The sequence below is a fragment of the Tubulanus polymorphus genome, chromosome 4 (genome assembly GCF_964204645.1).
Source record: "Tubulanus polymorphus chromosome 4, tnTubPoly1.2, whole genome shotgun sequence".
In the NCBI taxonomy this organism is placed as follows: Eukaryota; Metazoa; Nemertea; class Palaeonemertea; order Tubulaniformes; family Tubulanidae; genus Tubulanus; species Tubulanus polymorphus.
This window is the reverse complement of record NC_134028.1, coordinates 7,392,975-7,419,628: the sequence shown is the minus strand read 5'-3', so window position 1 is coordinate 7,419,628 and position 26,654 is coordinate 7,392,975. Positions and strand designations below refer to the sequence as shown.

At 36.8% G+C, this 26,654-nt stretch overlaps 2 protein-coding genes across 10 annotated transcripts in view; both read left to right on the top strand.

The window, feature by feature from the left end:
* LOC141903736 (allatostatin-A receptor-like) overlaps positions 1 to 3,718 on the top strand; it is a 149,060-nt gene extending 145,342 nt beyond the window's left edge. For 4 of the 6 annotated variants that reach the window (XM_074791998.1, XM_074792002.1, XM_074791997.1 and 1 more), the window contains one exon: positions 814 to 3,718. In XM_074791998.1, coding sequence (XP_074648099.1) covers positions 905 to 1,984 — 1,080 coding nt within the window. In that variant the 5' untranslated portion in view covers positions 814 to 904 and the 3' untranslated portion in view covers positions 1,985 to 3,718. Of the gene's footprint in view, positions 1 to 369; positions 488 to 755 lie in introns of those variants that run through there. The other 2 variants (XM_074792003.1, XM_074792000.1) reach the window with 2 other exon arrangements.
* A 10,185-nt stretch (positions 3,719 to 13,903) lies between these two features.
* Positions 13,904 to 22,734, top strand: LOC141903894 (protein TBATA-like). Of its 4 annotated transcripts, none has more exons than XM_074792268.1 (10): positions 13,904 to 14,119; positions 15,346 to 15,478; positions 15,601 to 15,718; positions 18,999 to 19,206; positions 20,026 to 20,277; positions 20,751 to 21,004; positions 21,313 to 21,394; positions 21,491 to 21,677; positions 21,794 to 21,924; positions 22,015 to 22,734. In XM_074792268.1, the coding sequence occupies exons 3-10, from the start codon at positions 15,626 to 15,628 to the stop codon at positions 22,182 to 22,184; spliced, it is 1,377 nt and encodes a 458-aa protein (XP_074648369.1). In that variant the 5' UTR covers positions 13,904 to 14,119; positions 15,346 to 15,478; positions 15,601 to 15,625; the 3' UTR covers positions 22,185 to 22,734. The 4 variants fall into 4 exon arrangements, with proteins under 4 accessions (XP_074648369.1, XP_074648367.1, XP_074648368.1 ...); XM_074792266.1 differs by having other exon boundaries at positions 15,601 to 15,721; XM_074792267.1 differs by lacking the exon at positions 15,346 to 15,478 and having other exon boundaries at positions 15,601 to 15,721.
* The last annotated feature ends 3,920 nt before the right edge of the window (positions 22,735 to 26,654 follow it).

The window sequence follows — 26,654 nt, the reverse complement described above, 5'->3', positions numbered from 1 at the left end:
ATCTTAGATTGCCGTAAATTGTGTTTTACTCCGTGATGAATATAGATTCCATGAGAACTACGAACAAACAAGATTTGGTCAAATTTTGGGTCATCACCCTATCCCTATCAAAATTAGTTAGTACCACTCGTGCTTAAGTTTATCAGCATTGTTAAGCGCACACACATCAATTAATAAATGGTGCCTGTGACGCTTCGAAGCCTGAAACACGATTGGGTTACTGTGTACATGATCCTAACCAATAAACGTGTGAGTATGCAGTAACCAGTCAGCGTCAGCGTACGGGTCACAGGTTGATTGAAATGGCGACGACCATTAATTCGATGTTTCTGTGTGTGCGGCATCGTCGAAACGCATAAACACAAATCGGTTTCGTGTTTCGGCTTGACGTCTTCGCAAGGCTCAAGGTGTTAACACTACTAGTGGAAGTTTCAGTTGTTCTTTGAAATTGGTCCTACGACATTTTTTTAACTCGGTTCATACTTTGGTAAAAATATGTTAAAACTATGTAAAAACGAAAATACGAAGATTTAGTTATCATAGAATTATCCCTGAAAAACCTAATGCTTTTCTTGTTCTGGAAAAAGGACCCTTAAGAGTTACCGAATCATCGAATGACTTAGTCACTAGCTTTTTCCTTAATAATTTCCTTAATAATCATATGACAACTCATCTAGATATGGTATTTACGGTTTATGATAATCTACGTCGAAACAATCATTATTAACATTCCGACCTTTTTTTGTATTTTTCAGAAGAGTACATTACTTAGAACGGGGCCGACGATTACGAAAATCATTTTGTATTTTTCAGAAGCGCGCATTCGATAGAACGGAACCAACGACACGAATATTATAATCGGCTTTACTCGCATTGTGAGGAACTACGAAGAGAAACCGTCGAAATGTACGAAAACTCTACAGAACCCCCCGGGAACATGACTAACTCAACCGCTTCGGAGGCCGACTTCTATTTCGAAAAAGTCATCGCTATCGTCGTGCCAGTTATATTCTGTATGATATCAGTGATCGGATTTGTGGGCAATGTTCTCGTTATCATAGTCGTCGTTTCGAATAAACAAATGCGAAATACGACGAACATTCTGATCATCAGTTTGGCCATAGCCGACTTATCGTTTATAGTCATTTGCGTACCGTTCACCGCGAGTAACTACGCTCTGAAAGTTTGGCCGTTCGGCGACTTGTGGTGTAAAGTCGTCCAGTACATGATGTTCGTAACGGCGTACGCCAGTGTTTATACGCTCGTGCTGATGTCTTTCGATCGATACCTGGCCGTCGTGCACGCCATATGGGCGATGAATTACCGCACCGAACGCAACGCCTATATCTGCGTGATCGTCCTGTGGATTGTGATACTCGTTACGAACACGCCGGTTCTAACGTTGTACACCGAATTGGACTACATGTTCTATGACGAGAACCGATCGACGTGCACATTCAAAAACGTTAAAGATCCCAATAACAAAGCGCCGCGAATCGTATTCGGAATATTTTTCGGAATGGGCTACACACTGCCGTTGACTCTCGTGTGCCTACTGTATGGGTTCATGTTAAACCGTCTGTTATACGGCGTAGCTCCACGTTTGTCTCATTCGGCTGAGACTGTGCGGTCGAAAAAACGCGTATCACGCATGGTCATTATCGTCGTTGTGATATTTGCATTATGTTGGCTTCCTAATCAGGTAATGTTTATGTTGCAGTGGAACTCGAAGGCCAGAATGGACGAACTGTTCGTCATCATGCAAACTTTGGGGCAGGTTCTCTCCTACCTCAACAGCTGTATAAATCCTATATTATACGCGTTTTTGTCGGAGAACTTCCGCAAAGGTTTCCGCAAGGTTCTCTGTTTGAACGCGAACACGGCCATGCGCAATACCGATTTCGAACGAACGAACACTCGGCCTCTGCTCACGGGCGCTACATCTCTGAAATCGATGGGTCAAACCACCGAAAACGGTCTATGAAACGGACGGAAAACGGCGCGAGAGCGATTGCTAAATTCTTCATCGTGTTAAGAAAAACGCGTGAAACGGCGAAGCGAGAGCTAAAGAGCTGCCTGAACGAATAGGCTCTGAACGATTCAGCTCGTAATCTGCGCTCGTTAGAAAGTAAAGTGGCGCCAAGTGCACTTCTTCATCGGGTAGACAAGTGAACCGATCTGGATGTTTTATGAACGAATGGAAAATCGGCAAAATACACAACGTATCTAAATAGACCCGTTTCCTGTTGAGGGTATGTGCATTATCGCGCTCAGATTTCTGAGACAATGCTGCTGGCGCGATATTGCCTAGAATTCGAGACACTTGATCACGCTGTTGACTTACATGGCGACGCTGAAATAAAATGGAAAACACGTTGGTGTGTCGTACATAATACTGCAGGCTGTGCGACATGATAAACTAGTTCCTACCGTTTCAATTGTTCCGATTCTCTTAAAAAAGTTACCCGAGAGATTTGGACGTATAATTTCATTTAACCTCATCTAATCGAATCACAAATTTCATTCCACAACTATTCTTCGAAGGCCCCGACGTTTCTGGTTTTAAATCGAATTTTCTATTAGCTATGGTTTAAATGCAACGGTGGTTACTTTTTCAGAGTGACGTTGGTGGGGTTCCCGACAGTTATAACAAAAAAAGCGTGTGGTCGATAGTAATTAAGAAAATAATAGTGAACTATTAAAGAACTTGTGGTCATGAAGTTTTCAAAAAAACGATATTGATAGTTGCAAGATTTTCAGTGTTCTCACTACAGGTATCTGGCGCATTGAATATATACGTGGAATTGAATCGTTAGTCCCGAGTCGTGGATGACTTAGATTGACCTTTTCGCTGATCTATCAGTTAAACTTGATTAAAATTTTCGTTCCATTCACTCATTTATTTAGTTTGATTTGCAACTTCGTCAAACTCATCCAAAAACTTACTTATCAGCTCCTATCCAGCTCGGTAGCTGGAAAATATATGACATTTTCGGTCATTCCTAACTCTTCGAATTGACATTAAAAAGCAGCGGATGCTGGTACGTGATTCTAGATGATTAGTTACAGAAAATGAGGAAAAAAGCTTTGAAAGAATTATAGTGTCGTTGGCTATCAAATATGAAGCATAGACGACTCTCGTGTGGATGAATGCTTGGAGAGATTGACCTGGTGTGTGGTGAGAATGAATGATATACAAATATGTACATGAAACAGTTTAGTCAAAAGATTGTAGCAAAATGTGCAAAAATGATGATAAAATGCTGGTCATGTTGTCAGTAGTGATATAATCGTACGAATGTGATGGATGCGTTTAGAAAGAAGAGCTTTATATATATGTACGTTCTTGAAGAGGCGCCATTAGCCCACTACATTGATCAGTACTTAACTAACACTTGACTTCCCGTTACTTGATACTCGAGAAGTCGTAGTGAATACTGTGTCTAGTTTCCCGTGAAAAGTGACATTATACGATGTACTTAACGTCAACAAAAGCATTTGGGGAATTAAAACTCGCCGAAGTGTTTTTTGTCTGAGGGGCAGCTAGCAGACTTCTTCTATTTCCCTGTCTTTGCCTGGCGCGTGAATTCAGGACATCGACATAATCTATCATCATCAATATCTGTTCGTAGTCGCAATAAATGAAGTAATAAAACGAGTAAATGAATAAATACATGATAAGAAATAAATTGATATATATACATATTATAAATAAGATTTGTCCGTTAGTTCTTATGTGGTCTTGTGATCTGTTGATGAGTACGTTTGTGTTAGTAGAAACTGAAGTATGTATGTATGGTATTGTATCCTCCCTCGATCAGGATTCCGAGCCCAGTTTCACAAAAATAGTTTAACTAGACGTTTAGTTTCGTCAGTTTTACTTACCTCATACATTCAAATATTAGTTTGAACTATTTTCAGTGAAACTGGACTGAAAATGGGCTTGTGCGCCTTGGTCACGTATACCGTGGCCGTCTCACGTATACCGTAGCCGTCATCAGGTTCGCCACCTGCGAGGGAGGATGGCATGAGAGTGGATAGTGCTTGGGGTTTTTCCTTATGTTATTGATCCTATCATATAACCTAACAACCAATAGTCGTATATATATAGTTATAAGACAACGAGATGAAAAAGATTAGGAAGTTAGTTAGGGACCACTGACCCACAGGACTCAAAGTCTCTGGATTCGCTTGTCATAAATCGTAACAGACATAATTCATTTCGTTAATTCGAAAGAAAAAAAAGAAGGTCCTAGTTATTTGTTATATCAAATCTCTTATCGGATACCAGGACCAAATTGCGAATGCAGCCATAGTCAAAGCTTTTTGGGTATATAAATGATGCCTTGATTCTGGAATTAGTCATATTAGTTCAGAAATTGTGAGCGAATGAGTGTTTGTATAATATCCGAATGGTTCTTAGATTCTGTCGTGAATTCAAAAGAACTCCGATCTAACCGTGATGACCCTCGGTAACATATCACTGATTTCAGCTTTCAATCAACCGATTTACAGTGTCCCACTACTGGCTTCACACGTACTAAAAAAAACAAAAACATTAAAAACGGTTGACGATGTTTGCCAGTTGCGTTGGAACCCTCCCGATGAAAGATAAGCGTGTGTCCGTGGTTTGTATGTGTGTTTGTTTGAATGGAGTGTTATAGGAAGCGCTACATTTCGGGGTCGCAAGGAATCCCTAACCCAAGGTTTCATTCCCTTCAACCTGATTATCGAGGCGACTCCGTACAGATCACTTCGAATGTGTTCAATACGGAACCAAAAAACAGCCGTCTTGAATTTATTCAGAGTTGCAAAAATATTATTTAAGATATTATTTTCAACGCATTCGCGGTCCATTCTTTGAAATGTTTTGTTTGTTTTCTTACGTCGAACTGAAAATATTTTCAATTTTTTTCCTATCATACATATCCATTTTTAGTAAAGAAAATCAATACACTTTGTTATAAAATGGTTGCCGACGTTGAACTACTGCAATGAAATACAATTTCAGTAGGGATGGTAAATCTCTAAAACTGTTAAGGGATCTTCGTCTAACAATGAACTTGCTGTAAATATGAAATTTCTGTAAATATCAACGCATCGTTTGCGAAGAATTTCTCGATTTATGACTTTGCCTTCACCTTCGGACATTATCATGAAAAGTCTATCGAAGTATATATTTCAACTCGTCTTTTTATTGATTGAGAGACGATTTGGCAACTACACTAAACGTTCCGAAAGCTAAGAATTTTTCATCGAATTGCTCTTCGGGCCGTTATTTAATCTTATTCGTAACTTCGAAGACACGTCATCTTTCTGGTTTGAGGTCGTTATTTCAAGACAGACGTCACAGTCATTCCGGTATAGAGCCCGTTCGGAGCGATTTGAACGAATTGGCAACTCATTCATTCGTTTAGGTTTTTATATGGACACATAAACTGAACGTCAAATATTATTAGGAAGCATTTTGATTCCATATCATTCTGGGGTAAAACTCGGAGTTAAATGTTTGGAAATGTCTGACTTCAACTCAGACTTGAACTCTACCTGTGGAACTAGGTGCTGACGTGTTTTTTGTTTTCTACTGGATAAAGCGTGCTTATAAGTTGTCAGTGGTTTGAATTAAAATCACTTGAACGTGAATCCGTAGACATTTCTGAAACGAAAAATTTCTTATTTCAAAGCGTTGTTCGTGATCAAGAAAAATGTCATCCGATTTCAAAATCTTCAGCATCCAATAATCACATTTTCCTTGCAATATTGCAATCAATTCACTAATTCACCAGTATCAAAGCTCTCCTGGTGCATTTTCTCGCGACCGATGGCGCATTGATTACGCCTTCGATTAACGGGGCTCTTTCCTTTTATCAACAGTATTTGATCCACTGGGCAGTGTATCTTTCTGAATTTGATTTATTACATTGAAATATATATATATATATATATATATATATATATATATATATATATATATATATATATATATATATATATATATATATATATATATATATATATATATACTACATATTTCGATTTTATCAAAGAGCTTATGCGTTAGTATCATTGGTATTACCACAGATTCATGCCAATGCCAAAGCTGAAACGAAGTTCACACAAAACCTGATGATTTATTTATTTCACGAAATCTCATCATCTTTGTGAATAGTGCTGTATTTACCGCTTTTAAACTACGAGAAGACACGTTTCCATATTTAGAATTAAGAGAATTAATTAAGAAATGTTGAGTTCACTTTCGACACCGAAATCATGTAAATTATGAATACAACGAAATTTATTTGAATTCAAGAACTTGCAATCACCGCGGCAATCCATCTGCAGTAGCCAGCAGATACATTGTACATCGAGGGTTGTATTTAATGGTTACATTGCGTCGTTGGTTGTCAAACGCAAGCGCGCTTGCGTTGCGGCTTAGTTTTGAATCCTATTTGACGGCCAATAAATGGGACACAAAATGTATGTGGCGTCCGTGAACCTTTATCGTTTTGGTGCTTCCAAAATGCACCGCTCCAGGGTATGTTAATGTACATAAATACACATAGATTTATGATGATATAGTTATATTGGGTTATTTACCAAAAAAAACATAGCAATTGACAAGATAAAGGTCGTTATGGAATTATCGTGTCCAAGGTGAATATTGTAAATAACAATCTACATAGCCTATGAAATGGTCAATAAATTTTGTGTTAATGAAATCATTCTTTTGCTGTTGTGTTTTTTCTGGTTGATGGTTCTAGAAGATCAGTGGAGATGCGTTAGAAGAAATGAGTGCATGGGAAGGAGGAACTTCAAACTAGAATTTTTCAAAACCTACAAATCTAATTGCCAAATTGAAGAATTATTAATAAAATGGGCAGAAATATTTGAATTTTGCACATAGGTTTTACAGCTTGCCGAGAAAAAATAGAAAATATTAAATAAATAAATATATTAGTCTCCTTTTTACCTCGGCAAGCATTAAACTCATAATCTTGTAAGCACATATCAATATTTTTAGACGAATAAAGATCCGCTTTGTCATGTTAGTCATGCGAAAATGGACAATTATTATTTCATACATGTATAAAACTATCTACTGATAATAAATAGTGTGCGCGCAGCGCACTAAGGAAAAATTACTCTCTTTATGTTCATTTCATCTTTGAACGCATGACGTACAACGTTTCACAATAGATCCTTACGACTTCAAAAAAGAACGAATACACGTAATATACTTGGATTTGATCAGCGAATCAATCGTATTCTGCACTTGCGTTTCACTGTGATTTTCTACTTCAGATGTACGTGTCGGTCATAATCTATGCATTCCGAGCCGCTTTCATTGTATCGAAAAGTCACCTCGTTAAGAAGCTATGATATACGTAGAAACCCCCTGTTTCGCTCCCGGCAGGTGTTGTTGGTTTGTAAGGGACACCAAATCAAAACGAATGAAAAGAAATCTACCAATCAAATAAATAACGGGGTCCATCCCTATTTCAAGATCAAGAAGCTATGATAGCCGATATTTTCACAGCTACATGATTCAGAATCTTGCGTCAACTTACCTATTCCGAGTTCTCTTCCTGCCGGCACTGTAGTTTACCGAGTTGTGAAGTTGATTATGGTGACTTTGTTAGAGAGCAACCTAACGATCCCTTTTGTTTGCTAAATGGGCAGCGGAGAATTACCATTTGAATAGTGGTGTCTAGCCACGACTGAAAGTCCATGGTGATGTCCTTCCCGATCATCTACAATACACTTATCAACAGTATTTGATCCACTGGGCAGTGTATCTTTCTGAATTTGATTTATTACATTGAAATATATATATATATATATATATATATATATATATATATATATATATATATATATATATATATATATATATATATATATATATATATATATATATATATATATATATATATATATATATATATATATATATATATATATATATATATTGCCAAATTGAAGAATTATTAATAAAATGGGCAGAAATATTTGAATTTTGCACATAGGTTTTACAGCTTGCCGAGAAAAAATAGAAAATATTAAATAAATAAATATATTAGTCTCCTTTTTACCTCGGCAAGCATTAAACTCATAATCTTGTAAGCACATATCAATATTTTTAGACGAATAAAGATCCGCTTTGTCATGTTAGTCATGCGAAAATGGACAATTATTATTTCATACATGTATAAAACTATCTACTGATAATAAATAGTGTGCGCGCAGCGCACTAAGGAAAAATTACTCTCTTTATGTTCATTTCATCTTTGAACGCATGACGTACAACGTTTCACAATAGATCCTTACGACTTCAAAAAAGAACGAATACACGTAATATACTTGGATTTGATCAGCGAATCAATCGTATTCTGCACTTGCGTTTCACTGTGATTTTCTACTTCAGATGTACGTGTCGGTCATAATCTATGCATTCCGAGCCGCTTTCATTGTATCGAAAAGTCACCTCGTTAAGAAGCTATGATATACGTAGAAACCCCCTGTTTCGCTCCCGGCAGGTGTTGTTGGTTTGTAAGGGACACCAAATCAAAACGAATGAAAAGAAATCTACCAATCAAATAAATAACGGGGTCCATCCCTATTTCAAGATCAAGAAGCTATGATAGCCGATATTTTCACAGCTACATGATTCAGAATCTTGCGTCAACTTGCCTATTCCGAGTTCTCTTCCTGCCGGCACTGTAGTTTACCGAGTTGTGAAGTTGATTATGGTGACTTTGTTAGAGAGCAACCTAACGATCCCTTTTGTTTGCTAAATGGGCAGCGGAGAATTACCATTTGAATAGTGGTGTCTAGCCACGACTGAAAGTCCATGGTGATGTCCTTCCCGATCATCTACAATACACTTATCAACAGTATTTGATCCACTGGGCAGTGTATCTTTCTGAATTTGATTTATTACATTGAAATATATATATATATATATATATATATATATATATATATATATATATATATATATATATATATATATATATATATATATATATATATATATATATATATATATATATATATATATATATATATATATATATATATATATATATTGCCAAATTGAAGAATTATTAATAAAATGGGCAGAAATATTTGAATTTTGCACATAGGTTTTACAGCTTGCCGAGAAAAAATAGAAAATATTAAATAAATAAATATATTAGTCTCCTTTTTACCTCGGCAAGCATTAAACTCATAATCTTGTAAGCACATATCAATATTTTTAGACGAATAAAGATCCGCTTTGTCATGTTAGTCATGCGAAAATGGACAATTATTATTTCATACATGTATAAAACTATCTACTGATAATAAATAGTGTGCGCGCAGCGCACTAAGGAAAAATTACTCTCTTTATGTTCATTTCATCTTTGAACGCATGACGTACAACGTTTCACAATAGATCCTTACGACTTCAAAAAAGAACGAATACACGTAATATACTTGGATTTGATCAGCGAATCAATCGTATTCTGCACTTGCGTTTCACTGTGATTTTCTACTTCAGATGTACGTGTCGGTCATAATCTATGCATTCCGAGCCGCTTTCATTGTATCGAAAAGTCACCTCGTTAAGAAGCTATGATATACGTAGAAACCCCCTGTTTCGCTCCCGGCAGGTGTTGTTGGTTTGTAAGGGACACCAAATCAAAACGAATGAAAAGAAATCTACCAATCAAATAAATAACGGGGTCCATCCCTATTTCAAGATCAAGAAGCTATGATAGCCGATATTTTCACAGCTACATGATTCAGAATCTTGCGTCAACTTGCCTATTCCGAGTTCTCTTCCTGCCGGCACTGTAGTTTACCGAGTTGTGAAGTTGATTATGGTGACTTTGTTAGAGAGCAACCTAACGATCCCTTTTGTTTGCTAAATGGGCAGCGGAGAATTACCATTTGAATAGTGGTGTCTAGCCACGACTGAAAGTCCATGGTGATGTCCTTCCCGATCATCTACAATACACTTATCAACAGTATTTGATCCACTGGGCAGTGTATCTTTCTGAATTTGATTTATTACATTGAAATATATATATATATATATATATATATATATATATATATATATATATATATATATATATATATATATATATATATATATATATATATATATATATATATATATATATATTGCCAAATTGAAGAATTATTAATAAAATGGGCAGAAATATTTGAATTTTGCACATAGGTTTTACAGCTTGCCGAGAAAAAATAGAAAATATTAAATAAATAAATATATTAGTCTCCTTTTTACCTCGGCAAGCATTAAACTCATAATCTTGTAAGCACATATCAATATTTTTAGACGAATAAAGATCCGCTTTGTCATGTTAGTCATGCGAAAATGGACAATTATTATTTCATACATGTATAAAACTATCTACTGATAATAAATAGTGTGCGCGCAGCGCACTAAGGAAAAATTACTCTCTTTATGTTCATTTCATCTTTGAACGCATGACGTACAACGTTTCACAATAGATCCTTACGACTTCAAAAAAGAACGAATACACGTAATATACTTGGATTTGATCAGCGAATCAATCGTATTCTGCACTTGCGTTTCACTGTGATTTTCTACTTCAGATGTACGTGTCGGTCATAATCTATGCATTCCGAGCCGCTTTCATTGTATCGAAAAGTCACCTCGTTAAGAAGCTATGATATACGTAGAAACCCCCTGTTTCGCTCCCGGCAGGTGTTGTTGGTTTGTAAGGGACACCAAATCAAAACGAATGAAAAGAAATCTACCAATCAAATAAATAACGGGGTCCATCCCTATTTCAAGATCAAGAAGCTATGATAGCCGATATTTTCACAGCTACATGATTCAGAATCTTGCGTCAACTTGCCTATTCCGAGTTCTCTTCCTGCCGGCACTGTAGTTTACCGAGTTGTGAAGTTGATTATGGTGACTTTGTTAGAGAGCAACCTAACGATCCCTTTTGTTTGCTAAATGGGCAGCGGAGAATTACCATTTGAATAGTGGTGTCTAGCCACGACTGAAAGTCCATGGTGATGTCCTTCCCGATCATCTACAATACACTTTTTATCGGGATATAGTTGGAAGAAACAGCGAGAAACACAAAAATGTCGGAAACTTCTACCAAAAACAAAACACGTTCAACCACAGTTTTTCCAGTGAATTCAACTACCTGTTGCTTCCAATGTGGTATACACGTCATGTGTAATAACTGAATCGGCTATTTGTGTTACCTTCTATGAAAGATTCTATATTCAACGTAAAAAAATACACAATATTTTCTAATTTATGTGTAGAGTCTATTTTACACGTCCCGACGAATTTGTGTACATATAGACAATTATAGGATACCACCTATAACGACTAGAATTTTTACTTGTCGGTCGGGTACTAGCTCGATTTTCCGCGCGAATAATACGTGTCGCAGATTCCGTTGATGACCTGCGACTTTCAGCTCCAGGTCCTCGGTAGATAAGACGACAAAGCTCCAACTCCGATGAAACCGTTGTTTATTTTTTATTCTTGAAATCAATAATAATATATAATGTTAAATTATATCTGGGGCCAACTACGCTATACACTCGCAAAATGATGACCCAATAGGCGAAATCCCCGGCTTTAAGTACCCGGTACTCGCGCGCTCAACCTCACAAATATCACCGTTTCTCTACGCAGGTGTCTTTTAACCCGTTCGGGGCACTGAATACAATCCAAAAAGGAAGAATGTCATCAATCTTTTTGCCAATTGATGGACGATTAATACGTTATCGATATATATGCAAATACCACGTCGGTAAATATTACACCCAGATACTTCGTAAAAGTTTCTATTGACCAATGTACATATTAATATGGGTTTGTCCATGTATATAGCAACGCGCATGCATAAATGAGGAATATTGTCTATTTTGTGACAATGCCATATATAAACCGAAATAAAACAAATTGAAAACGTGAAGTCGGACAACGTGACATGGATGGTAATTAAGCCATTTTGTGGACCATCATGGTAAGTGAATCCTTGCCTACTAGGGCCAGAGGCTGATCTGATTGGGTCCATATACAAATTTGCGCGACGACAACGTTCCCCAATCTATTCAAGCAAGGTTCATGCCGTGGCTAGGTTTGAATTCCTGCCGAGGGAAAATCGATACAGACGCTTGATCATAGTCGGATAATAGTCCGATTAAGCTTCTTTCTACTGTACGGTACTCTTTTCTTCATTTTCCACTTTTGACCTTTTTGACATTCAGAACACTGTTAACGATTTCTAAATTCCCCTGCACAAAATAAAAGTCGCATTTTTTCGTTTAGCAATTCTCTCTTGGTAATTACGGAAATGGTAACTGGCCGACCCTAGAGGAGATGCGCTCGTTGTCAGATGCGATACTTCAAAAATCATCATAGACAAATGCTCGATCCATTTTCTGCGATTGTTTGATAATTTTAGTCATGATTTATGTAAACCGATCTGTCAAAAATCGTCGTTATCATCGGTTTGACGAGCTGTGGAGAAGATTGCGATAATGACGTATCAGACTCGTGTCTATCGGGGCTCGTAGCGCGAGCCCGGCGCGATCCTATCGCTGCCTCGTGAGGGTCTGCTAATAAGCGCCAGAGATCTTTAAATCAAATATTTATTGACACACCAAATTGACGAATGCCACTCAGTGAGGTCCCCGCGCTGTATTAGCGATTCCGCATGTCGAACGGCCAATAACGTTTCCATTAGCGAGGTTATCTGGTTCACGTGACCAGCCTGCCGATTTAACCCGAATGGAAATACTAACCATCGCCAACCGGAAGTAGAATCATGTTGTCTCCGCGCGCACTGTACGAGATGTTGGCTGTTGTACTTGAAACATTTGTCATCGTCGTTGCAATTGCTCGATCGAAATATTCTCAAATCACATCATATCGAGTTAAACAGACGATAGATCCAAATATGCTCTCATTCAGATCCCAAGCTTCAATATCCCAAGAACAACAGGGATTTGACTGTACAACAGTTTCCTTCGATTAAGTGTTTACTGTATTTTTGGTAGCGTATCCTCCACCAATGCTGAATCGTTAGTATTTTTTACAAAATGGGACAATGATAACATGTCATTATGATAGAAAATTTGACTTGTTCGTATCATAATTGTCATCAACGATAAACAGGAATGGAAAACATTTGCGTCACTGGCCAGGGCCGTTTCACGGAACGATTAGATTCACGGAACGCTCAAGTCGTTCTGCGAGAACTGTGTAATATGTCTTGCAGTCGTTTCTTATCAATTGCCGCTTATGCCAATAAAAAAGTTTCTTATCAACTCGAGAAAAATAGTACATCTTAATATATTTCATAATCCAATATAGCATGCATGGGCGTGTAAGCAGTAGATTTCTACTTTTTTTCTAAGCAACAAATTAACAAATTACTACAGAAACTTGTACAGTATGATTTGAATGGATCATCATGATGAAACTGGCTCAATAGTTAATCGTCAGGTGAAATCTAAACCACAGCTATGAACTCTGTGGAAATGTAAAGAATATATGAAATGATTATTCTTATTCGAATATAGAATCATTCTTCCCATTTGTCATTGCCTCAATATCCAATCAGTAAATGGAAGAGACAGATAGGGATTAATAGGTTAACTAGTGGTACGCTACTATACATCGCTAGCGAAAGCTCGTACCTTGATGGATAATAATTTATAGTTAACCTATGAAGTACTGTCCGTATCTACGTATTTTTCTGATTCGACGCCAGGTTTACACCTACGACCCTATCCAATCTTGGTCCCGCTGGTCAGCGTTCGATGTTGTTGACACGGAGTTCGCAAATCCACCACAGTGTGTCGCATGATTATCGAGAGAAGATTTTACGACAATGTCGTTCGCGACTGCTAGCGCGTGGCGTCCTTAGTTACCAGTTAAAACGAGGCTCACGTGCACAGTACCGGACGTGTTGTACGTACACAAATACTGCGATTGTTAAACAGTTCGAGACATTAAAATCATATTTACACGATAAGTGTAGGCCATATAGACTTATTCCCTTGGAAACATTGACACCGGGATTTTTCGAACGTACGACAAAAGGTAAACGATTTTTTTTCAAAAATTAAGAAAGTTTTGTAATTTTCTAGTTATTTTGGCTGAGAGGTTCTTAATAGTTTAAAAACGATAATTGAAATGCAGTTTTGTGTGAAATTTTTTAAATGTGAGTCGGGTTTTGGCTTTTTGGTTTTAATTCCGGTTTAATTTTCAGATCATTTACGGTATGTACTGAATTTCACTTGTTAAAACGGGTATTATTCATGAAGTGCTGAGTAGAACCTGTCGCATGACGGTTATTTTTTTCCTATGTCCATAATACGAGTTTTACAATAAATACGTGTTTGATTAAAGAGCTGTACATAATATTTGTGGGATATTGTACTGAATTATGTATATATAGAACATTTAAAGCGTTTGAAAGAAAAATATGTCTTTTGCTTTTGCGTTCTGTAAAACGATTCAATAATCAAAGTCAAAACATTTATATAATTATATAAGTTAGATTTAACTTGTGAATTGTGCAAATACTATGCAGTTTAGTGATGCTATGCGTCCTCAATTTAAATTGTATGTATGATTTATATGAATATGGACAGAAGATTTCTGAATGAATATTGTATCGATTAAATAAATTGAAAGATATTTGGGTAATACGCGTGAAGACACCAAGAGAAATAAAGCCCTCTTAACTGGCACTCATATTATAGTGCTTTTTGGCGAAAAGAGGAGTTTACCTTGATCGAAGTAGTTATGAATTATGGCAATTTTCAAGTAGGATTTTGATAACTTATAATGTCGCTTGTACAGTATATAGCCACCTTTCAGTAACGTGATAAATCTTTTAATCATAATTTTGCCGGTAACGGATCACCCAGGCGTTGTGAAACGCTTTAATCCTCTCGACAGATATTTGAACTTTGAATCTGCGCAACGGTCTCTCACGGATTAATTAAGTATTTCACGTATCGGTACGTGTATACGTGTTTAACGGGCCGATATACATAAATATGTATAACTGTTTCGTTGTCATTCATAAGAAATTAACCATTTCAGGCCAGTATTTCGATTCACGATTATCAAGACAGTTGAGCGAAATCTGAGCCCGTTATTTCATTAAAAGAGCCATAGTGCACTTCGAAAACTGGCTCCACACATCTGTACGGAGTTCATTAAATCTATATCCAAATACATTAAACGGCCCTTCATCGCGGAGTACCATCAATCATATTTTTAAGATTTCGATTTTTTTATTTGTTAATTGGCGCCAGTATCATCTTCACGGTGTTTGTGTCTATGTTGTTGATAGAACCCCATATACAGTTACCTTGGTGACGGACACATCCTGGTGGATCTTCCATCAGCGAGATCAAACGATTGCAGTTAGTTAATAAACATCTGATAGTAAGGTCTAGTGAATTTATACATGTTGCATTTCGCATTTTATGATTTTGCTCAATATTCATCTTTGACAATTTCTTCGTAACTTTAACAGCATTCTTCGTTTCATTGACTTTTGAAAATAGAGCCTCGCCATTCAGTATCCACGATATGGCGTACGTGGCCAATGGGCATTTTCGTACATGGTACAACGAAGATCCAAACCTTAGTTATGTACAAGTTCGAAGGTTGCCGTTAAATCAGGTGGTATGCATACGTATATGGCAACTCTATTCGATAATTTCCTTAATCTAACGCTTTAGATTACCGACGCCATTTTTGCATTCATTCTTCTGTTTTCGTCCTACACAACCCCAAACATTATATACATGTATATAGTTCTTCAAGCTTGTAACGCATACTAAAACAACGGAGGCATACGTCTTTATTGATTAGTTTATCATTGTTGCTGGCGAAAAAGCATAAAATGAATGAATACCACACAGGAAATAGTGAAATGATGACCTGTCATGGAAATTACATCGCCACGTTTCGGCTTTGTTCTACCATGTATTCTATTTAGTTTCCACCAGCCATGTGTCGCCTTTGTAAAGGCAAATTATGTATTGTTTCTTTCATCATGAGGATAAACTAGAATCAGAACATACGTTTAAAAAACCCACTATATATAGAATTTAAAAACTTAACGAATTTCATTTATCAAGAATTAAAACCAAAATGCACGACGTTTTAGCTCTCACTAGAGATCATCGTCAGGTGTGATCTCAACACCTAACAATGATCTCTATTGAGAGTTCAATACGACGTGTATTTTGATTTTAATTATGGAATAAAATTCGTTTTTCTAATTTTTCAAATCCTGTATATATTGGATTTTAAACTTATTATCTGTTCTCCACGTCAAAGTGAGGCTAGTCTAGCACTGGAATCAGAAACTTTACAAATTCGAACCTAGTTTATCTTGTTTATGGCGAGAACAGCGATTGTTTACTAGTTACGAATAGCCTTAGGTGATTTTGTTTATATCGAAACACATTCATCATATATATTGACCGGCATCAATATTGTAATTACGCGTAGGTTATTATTGTTATTACGGGAATTAAGCGGTTGAAAATGGATTCTATACAGAACAATGACCACTGTGGCGCACTGGACCGCTCAGTGCGCACAAACCATACTGAAACGATTATGTCAACAGTAAATAATTCATAATCATGCATAATCAGAGCAATTCACGATACTGAATCCTGTAACGGAACGGTCTAACATTTCATATCCTGTTCCAACTTGATGAACTATAAATCGACGAAATTTACTAAAATGCTACGAATTACCAAGGGCTCCAATCCGAGTTTCTGGAACTAGTGAAACACTGCAGTAGAAATATGCTGTAAATTATCTGCCTTTGTGAAAATCTCGCGATATTGGTTTCTGTTAAAGAAATCAAATGCCGCTTTCTCGAGCAGCCTCGAAATCTACTTAAAACATTTTTTCTAAATATCGGTTTTCAATACCTGACTGCGTATATAATTCTTGGGTTTTTGCAGCCGTCGCCATGACTAATATGCATAATGGCTATTTTACGCCCGGATATTACAATAAGCCAGCTCACTGGCCGGTACGTATCTAATACATCGTCTGACACCATCAAACCTTCGTAATCAAGTATCTGTCCTTTTAGTAGACGTATTTCCTCTGCCTTTTATCGATTTATTCCGTTCTCATGTACTTCATATAACTATCGATTTTAACCATGACGCATCAATCTAACAGGCCGAACTTCGGTGAAGGGTTAGTGTAAAAGATCTTATTTTCATCAGTTTTGAAACGATTACCACTAAAATGTGTTGAACAATCAATGAAAATTGAAAACCCTATAGATGTATAGAACTAATCATTTCCATTGATTAAACGTAATATTTTCATTTCCTATATATTGATTGGATTTGAAATTGATTCCGAGAATTGAAATTTAGGCTAAAAATCTATACTTTGTTTCTCCTTTCTGTTTAGCTTTAAAATTGACCCGGCGGTCAGCCTATACACCGTGTAAATAACCTGTTAATTTTCCCGTAAGTAGCTATAGAAATAAATTGATTACAGATTTCATTGCATTTTGCAAAACGCCCCGGTCGATTTGGAGAAACAAGGTATCATTTTTGTTTAGCCTTAGTACACGTTGGCGAGGACTTTGTTAACTTTCTTCAAAAATCAAAGTTGATAACATATGATGGCAAATTTGCTTCTTATGGATCTATGGCGATCAGTTCACGTAATTGTGCCGACTGAAAGCAGCTACCGGGTAAAAAAAAAATCCTCGTCAATATTGAACGAAATTTCCAACTCTAAGCCGGATACGCTTATAAAGACAGCCTTCACTAATCGGTGCTTCTGAAATCCGTTTACTTATTCCCTTCACTTGGGGGATACGAGATTCTTCTATCGGCGATTGGTATAGACATCGTTTTTTAAAACCGATACGGTAGTCATGACGCCAGCAGCCGCAGCCGGAACGCCATTAATCGACTTCTTGAGTTAAAAACTGTGTATTTGTTTTCGAAATGACAAACCCGCTGGTTTCCGCAATTATGGAAACAAGTCCAGTGCATATTTCCTTTCAATGATTGATACAGTTTGATAATAGCTTCTAATGATTCGATTAGGGATATTCTATTTTCTAGTGCTATTACGACAGATTGTCATACGTACAAGATATAGACACGACATTCGTAACAAAATCTAAAGGCTACATATTTATTAAAACAAAAACTCAAATTAAAGATTTGAAATTGCTAGGGGATTGCGTCGGTCCGTATTCCTTGACCCGGCCTCATTTAATAGCTGTCTGGGTTTCACGAAAAATTTTGAGAGCTTAAGATCGACGTGGCTTTAATCAGTGAAAATGAAAAAATTTCAAATTCAAATGAACCACAGAGACTTATCAAAACTTCTTCGTAGAACCGCTTTACGCTTACATGTTCTTCAGATAACTGCGTCCTGTAGTTTTGTTGCTCTTTATTCCAATCTGTTCTTCCCTATAAACTTAGGAAATTGGAACTGTACGGAAAATAACTCCGGACAGATCCGAAGATTCATTACATCATTATGCTTGTATTAATTTATATTCGTATCAATTAGTTAATTGTATATGTATGAATAATTTTGAATGATTTCGGTCCATTATATTGTCGTCGTATATATATTCTGTCGAACCTCGTTAATACGATTCTGTTTGAGAACAAGCCCGTCCATTACGTTGATCTAAGGCATGTCCGAGCTAAGATATCTAAATCAATCAAGCTTTGGACACTACGAAACCCATTCAATACGATAATTTCACTTTTGCCCGAAATATTCGTATTAACGAGGTTCCACTGTATATACAAAATATCAATTAATACCAAAGTTCCTATTTCAACCCTGCAAAAAGTTGAGAATATCCAAAGCTGTATTTCTTTCATTGAGTTTAGTTTTGGAAAATACAGTAATATCTAATACGGTAGGTTTTTCACAATTTCAGATGAGTCAATCGGAGGTGTTTAGACCGAGCGAAGCTCCCCTAATGATCAGAAGTTCACTTCAAGAGGGCATAAATATGCCGTTCCACTCGAAGAGCGGGTCGCGGCCGAGTACACAGGGTTCCGGGGGCTATAGATTCGGCCAGCGTAGTCTGAATTCATTCTTCACCAGGCACAATCCTCATCCAAATCGTGTGACGCATATCAAAGGTAATCAACGACAATATGCTGTACCTGTTGCGAGGTTACGCGTTGGTTACGTGATCAAAATTGAAATTTGGGGAGGGTAAAGACCTTTTGAGGACGACACGTAATATATAAAAATGATCTTTACATACGGACTTAATTCTAATCGTCTAATTTATAAATAGACCGCAACTTCGACAATGATAACAATTCCGCTACAGAACTGTGTCGAAGAAAAGTAAAAAGTAGCTCTATTCAACTCATTCTGTTAAAGTGTGTCGTTTTCGTGAAAGACACCTGTAGCGACAGCCGACGGTTTTTGTCTGTTTCTTAAGCAATCGTCGATAAAAGGAAAAGGTTTTATATCATAATAAAACGCACAGTCAATAGAACGCCGTTGATTTCCCGGTGAATATGAAAGCAAATTCTTCGATGGAGTCATGTCTGATTTGATTTGTTTTATTATATATATATAAAGAATATCTCTGTATGTAAGAAATGCGCGCGTACTTAAAAATGAAATGAAAAACGTAGGTAAATCACAAGTAAATGTTTTGTCAGTTTGTCAAATGATAAAGTTCAAGAAATGAATTTAGTATATGTTTATTATGGCTGACATAATATTTCAGTAGAAAAAATCATCGTACGATTTCTTCCATTAAAAAAACCTTATAGTAATTTCCGAGCATCCTAAAAGGGATTCTGTAAAACAAAATAACCATGCAGTTATTGTTATCTTGGCCAAAAATAGGGGCCCGCCCTGAATCCTCCCCTGGGATTACAATCGAACCAAACAGACCAAAGCACTCATCAGTTACAAAAAAAATTCATTCTTGTATTTAGGTTTGTTAGACATACCGATTTGCGCCGTGAACGACGATGGCTACATGGCGAACCCGCGATACTCGTTACAACTTCCACCTAAACAGTTCACACCTCAGCATCGACCCCGGGACATCCCGAGAATACCCGTCAATGCGGGACACATCGGAAAAACAAAGCTACATCCCATCAACACGGTAACAGGCATGCAAAACTGGACCGGTTTACAGAACTATCCGTGGAGAGAAAGGGCAGTACCACGGGTTGGATTAGGTAGGTTTGCATAATTGTGCGAGGCTGTGTATGATTAATTTATGCACAAATCCGATATTTCTGTCAATGCTGTAATATGATTTTGATGTGAACATTTACGGCATTAAGCCGGATCTATTCAGGCATACACCATCGATAGAAAGCGTAGAATACAATATATTGAAGCGATGAATGTCATGAATTGGATGAACAAAATTCACCATTTATGAATCCACTGATGTTTTTAAAGAGATATTCGATATGCTTGACGATATTATATTGTTAAAATTGTCAAGTGCAATGATTATTTCATACTGTACTGCACTATAAAACAAAATGAATTATCATTTATGTTATTATGATTGTAGAAATACATTCCCTTAGAAAGTCATAACTTTCATACACGCTACGTTAGATTACACTTTCAACGAAATCACTTTCTTCGATATAGATTCATTGGTATTAACATATGTATATGTATGTGCATCTTACAGTCCCCGTGACCGAGTCGTGGAGAGATGAGCTGCGAGAATTCACCGAAAAAGCTCTAATACCCCCGCCCTCGCCCGAAAAACAAAAACCGAGAACTCAAGACAATGAAAGACACACGAAGACGCAATATTCGGCAAACACCGGTCGACTCATACCACCAGCATCACGTGCCATGTCACGTGGTCGTACCGGAACCAGGCACAAATTCAGACGTGAACTGGAACATATCATTGAAGAGGGTAACATGGAAACCATGGTAAATATGGCACTTACTTAAGGGAATTTCGGGAATTTCATTACTTGAGGACATGGGCACACATGCCTAACGCACACGAACCGGAGACAGAACAATGTTTCCGAGCGTTTCCCAGTGTAGTGTGCGCACACAACGCAGGGAAACATGGAAACAGGAGGCAGAAACGTGTTTGATCTCGGAAACATCGTTTTCCATTTTTCTGAGTTTCCCTGCATCGTGTGCCTCAGGTTTTGTGCTCCAGCCTAGCCCCGAACCACGTGATGTCTTGTCTCAGCTTGCGCATAGTTTTGCATTAATATGTTTTAAAGGTTCTAACAATGCTGTGTCAGATACTGCAAGTTGAGGATTTAAATGCAGTTCAAGCTTGGCTCTGTTCCGCTGGCGACATCGGTAAGTCATCTCAACACCGTCAACATATTATCTGAATTAAAATGCAATTCCACACGGAATTAGAAATGATTGGAACCTGTTTTTTTCTAATTCTAGAAAAGAACATGGCTTTGGATTTAGTGCGAGCCGCGCTCAACCAAGAGGATGCCGGCACACACGAAGTGCCTGAAGAATTACTGGAAAAACCGGCCACAGCTTTACCCGGTGAAAACTGGACGACCCAAAATGGGGACGAACCAACCAACAAAGAACAAGACGAATTCATCGAGAAAATCGTTGAAAGGTTAACTTCAGAAAAAAAAACAAATCTTGTATCTTGCAAAACTGTGTATGCTATATCGTTCAATCAAGTCTGAAGAAATAGATTGAGTTTCCTAATTGTATGTACACTATTTCCAGATTGAGTATTGCTGACGGTCGTTTCTCCAGACAGCGAGTAACACGAGATGAGAACGGAGATCTGAGAACAACCAGCATCGAACCGTTGCCCGAGATATTGAAAAAACCAGATCCGATTCCTGCTGAAAATAGTAAGTATTATATAGTGTATCGGGGATTGTCTTAACGTAAACGACGTATGAAATTTTCGTTTAAGTCGGATGCTTTATTTTCATTTACAGATGCCCGTCCACCGACTTCTCAAGTTTTCAAAACAGCCACCAGCAGCGGCCCGCCGGGTACTGCAAAAAGTGGACCAAAACTGAGGATGACCAACGGATCGCGTCCAACGACCCAGTGTATGCTAGCCGACGAGAATAAGGCCTGGAACCCGACAGAAGCTACGGTCTAACGACTAACTAAAACCGGACAACACTTTTCGAAACTTAGTCAAGCCAAGATTATACGAATTAACTTTTGTTTTAAGGAGACTCTTCGGGGATATGAATTTATGTGATATCCATTTCTCATAAGTGTGTCGAAAGATATTTCAACATGCAGTTAGAAAGCGTAAGATACGGATTTTGTGCGTTGGCAAGTAGGAGAACGACAACGCCAAACTCCTAAGAAATGTTCTAAGAGATTTCGAAATTTCCGACCAAAACTTAGATCCCCGGAGCACCATCCTGTGTCATCAATCAATGCAACCAGCCAGGATGTGTGGACCTGTCCTACTTTAGACAATTTTACATGCTAAATCGTCAATACTATTCGACTTAAAATTCGTCCTTTTCTAAAACATTTTCAACTGTGATACATTTTTTTAGTTAATCGAAATTATGTGGGCATGAGTTCACATTTTGTAGAAAGTTGTTTTATAATGTGTAAAAATATTGAATAAACTTACTATCATTTGAAATATTCGACTCTGATGTTCTGACTGCGTTGGAGCAGCGAGTGAAGGGAGATGTTAAATTAAGGATCAGTATTGATTTATTGAGGTAAATGTATTCTTAAGTGTTCTTATTTTCGATTAGGTACATTTGAAACCTACGTTTATTTTGAGAATTCAATTCGGGACCAAGTTCGACGGGTTTTCCGTGATGTTTAGACTTTCAGTTGAAATATGTTCACCTGTGGAAATATTCAACTATCGCTATTTTGAACTGCACCCATTTGCATTGTACGAGTTCGATGCCTCCGTGGTAGTTTTGCATTATCAGTACTGTGAAAAATAGAGGCACGAAGTCTATGCACACTGTCATTATTTGGTGCTTTGAAATCTCTTTCGAGTTTCTAAACTAATAATTTTCCGACACGGCGCTGCAGCGTTTTACAAACCATGGTGTACGTATGCATACATTTAGCCAGGGGCTTTAAAACGACTGCAAAACAGTACCTTATATACCCTCGGAATCACCCTGGTTATATACAAGATGAACGATCTTTGATTCATCATTATCTCGTTTCATTTGGCCAATGTGGGCAATAGGTTTTGCAAAGAAGACGCTCTTGGGACGAGGTTAAGAAAGTAAACGGCTAGTGAACCGAAGTGTATGATAACCAACAACCGGTTGACACTATTTTCGTCCACGTTTATAACATTAAAATTATCGACAATGAATGATATATAACAAATAATATATCGTACAATCATGCAACATTTAAAGGTTCAATGAATTATTTTGGATTTGTCTATATCGATAATTGAATTGAATCGTATTGATCCTAGCCCTAATATATTTATGACGGAGTGCACACATCCTCAAAAGATAATCATCAAAACTTATCGAAAATAAATGTTATGAAATATGAGTCATGAAATATTTTTGAATATAGAATAGATGCAAAATGTAATAATTGTGATTGCTATTTTGAAACTCCAATATTGATGACGCAGTTCACATCGACTCCACATAACCCTTAGATAACACATACTAGGTATCAATGTAATATAAACATTAGTTTAAGAGTTTTTACGGCGTCAAAAAGCAATTCTTCGATCACCAAGCAATACGTATTAGTCTATGTTAGATACTGATGTTGGGAATGTGTAATATTAGGCTGTGTGTCGACTGGAAATCCCACGGTGTGGTGTGTCCTGCAGCAGTATACCACCGGATAAGAGCTGTGAAAATTAGATGTATTCATGTATTTACGAAACAATATACGGTCATCGACAACAGACACGAGGCGTCAGGCGATTGACAAAGCCCAGTAATAATTTCAAACCAGCTTGCCTGAAATTGGGGTTCGTTATGCTATAAATAAGAAAGTTGGCGCACGAATCTACCACAGTAAGTCCAATACCCGTTTTCCTCACAACCATTCCGTATTTGTATCTGCCCTTCAAGTTTATGTAGTTTTTAGAAATGAGTCGGTCAATAAGAAACACTGACTCGCATGCGATGTAAACAGAAACAACCGTTATAACCATTCTCATCACTCGTTTTTCTATTGTAATCGATTCCGTTTGGTTTTCAGTTTTTTGCGTGTGCAGCATTTTATCGCGTGTTTTTTGTTTTATTAACAGATTAACGATTAAGGCTGTGTTTGTTATACACAGCAATATCATTGGAACCATAACTCCAATTAAGAATTCCGGCCATTTCAAGATCGCCCGCCTCCATGCCTTAAATATTGTGCGCAATTCTCGAAAATGCCATAGTGGGAGTTTTTTTACCATACTTACGGTCGGTCCTGATTCACCGCAAGGCTTTGCAAAATAGAAATTTGATCTAGGAACGAGGTGAGGAAAGTACATGGCTACTGAACCGAGGTGTATGATCGCTAACAACAAATTGACAACTTTTCTATTCCAAAAAATACGGGATTTCAACGGAAACAATACAATAACGCACCTCTCAAAACTCAACAAGAAAACACACCAGTTACGAGTGAGAAGGAATATGTAATAACCTCCGTGAGAAACTTTTACAAACGCTCTACCGAAATTCCAGTCATCCACACGAAAAACAATATCTCCAAGAAGCCGGTAAACATGAGTGGTCCTCAGCGGGTACATGACGAATACGAAAAACGAATACAGAACATCATTGACAGCTACGGCTTTTACTAGATAATAAGAATGACTTTTCATCGTGTTCAAAATGATGAAAGTAAAGCTGTTAAATATCATACTGAAGAGTGTTACTGGTCCAACGAAATAGATGTATGCCAATACGCTGAACTTAAAATCCCATCTGATACGTTCCTTTTTCCATTTCTCACAATCAGTCGATTCTACGACTGCGCTGGTATTTCGCATTGTGTTCAGCGACTATATGCAGTGACGCGAGCGATTGGCTGTTAGATTTTACAAATGGTTTTGATGTTTTGATATCAGCTACGTAACAATAAACCATTTTACAGTTGCTAGCCGCCATTTTGTTAGGGTACTTTTGTCCTGTATTGTTCGGTCATTTTTTTTCCAGGATTTTGACGGTATATATATATATATGGAATAGTTATTTGCGTGTGCAGGATTCCAAGTACTCGCAGTTCGACTTGCTGTTAAATTGTTACGTAGCTGATATATATATATATATATATATATATATATATATATATAATATATATATATATATATATATATATATATATATATATATATATATATATATATATATATATATATATATATATATATATATATATATATATATATATATATATATATATATATATATATATATATATATATATATATATATATAAATAATTATTTGCGTGCGCAGGATTATCTAGGTTGAGGATTGAGGACTAGTGAATGCGCAACCTTTGAATGAGCGATTGTCTCGTCATTGGGATTTCAGGTTTCCAGTCATGCTGGATTTAGTCGCCAACAGTGTGATTACCACAAATTCAAATTCATGTTTACAATGAAAGAAAATATTTTAAATTCTAATTATTACACAATTCATAGTGCATCCATGTGGGCAGGCTCATTGGCCTGGTCGATCGGCTGGTGTCAGCGTCTTATTACGGGAGACGAAATTCTTGAAATTAATATTTATGCATGGTGTAAATCATAGAACTGTAAACGAACAGTTAGTTGTTCGGCTGTTCGCTTACAATCCTTTATGTGTAAAGTTTTCATACACGTTTCACGCAAACCCATCATTATCAAAGTATTCGAATCAATATTTGGTTCTGAGTCTATATCATTTCAGACTCGCGTTGTAGAGTACTACCTACGATATCATAAACTTCACGTTACTAAGGTGAATAATGATATATAATTGCATCTCTCTTTGTATAGGTATTTCCATAGAAGTGTAAGGGAATACCTCTATGGTATTTCTAACCGATATATATTATATATATATATATATATATATATATATATATATATATATATATATATATATATATATATATATATATATATATATATATGTATATATATATGTATATATATATATATATATATATATATATATATATATATATATATATATATATATATATATATATATATATATATATATTTATATTTATATTTATATATATATATATATATATATATATATATATGATTGATTTATTGGTGTAAATGTATCCTTAAGTGTTCTTATTTTCGATTAGGTAAATTTGGAACCACGAAAATTTTGAGAATTCAATTCAGGACCAAGTTCGACGGATTGTCCCTGATGTTTTGACTTTCAGTTGATAAATAGGTTCACCAGTGGAAATATTCAACAATCGCTATTTTGAACTGCACCCATATGCATTGTGCAGGTTCGATGCCTCCGGGGTAGTTCTGCATTATCAGTACTGTGAAAAATAGAGGCACGAAGTCTACGCAAACTGTCATTATTTGGTGCTTTGAAATCTCTTTCGAGTTTCTTAACTAATAATTTTCCGACACGGCGCTGCAGCG

Excerpts from the sequence above, each read along its gene's own strand:
- LOC141903894 (XM_074792267.1), top strand. The coding sequence starts at position 15,626 with ATGGCGTACGTGGCCAATGGGCATTTTCGTACATGGTACAACGAAGAT. Across the intron at positions 15,722-18,998 it reads GGTTGCCGTTAAATCAGGTG|ATGAGTCAATCGGAGGTGTT; the intron begins GTATGCATACGT and ends TCACAATTTCAG. Across the intron at positions 21,005-21,312 it reads AGGGTAACATGGAAACCATG|GTTCTAACAATGCTGTGTCA; the intron begins GTAAATATGGCA and ends TATGTTTTAAAG.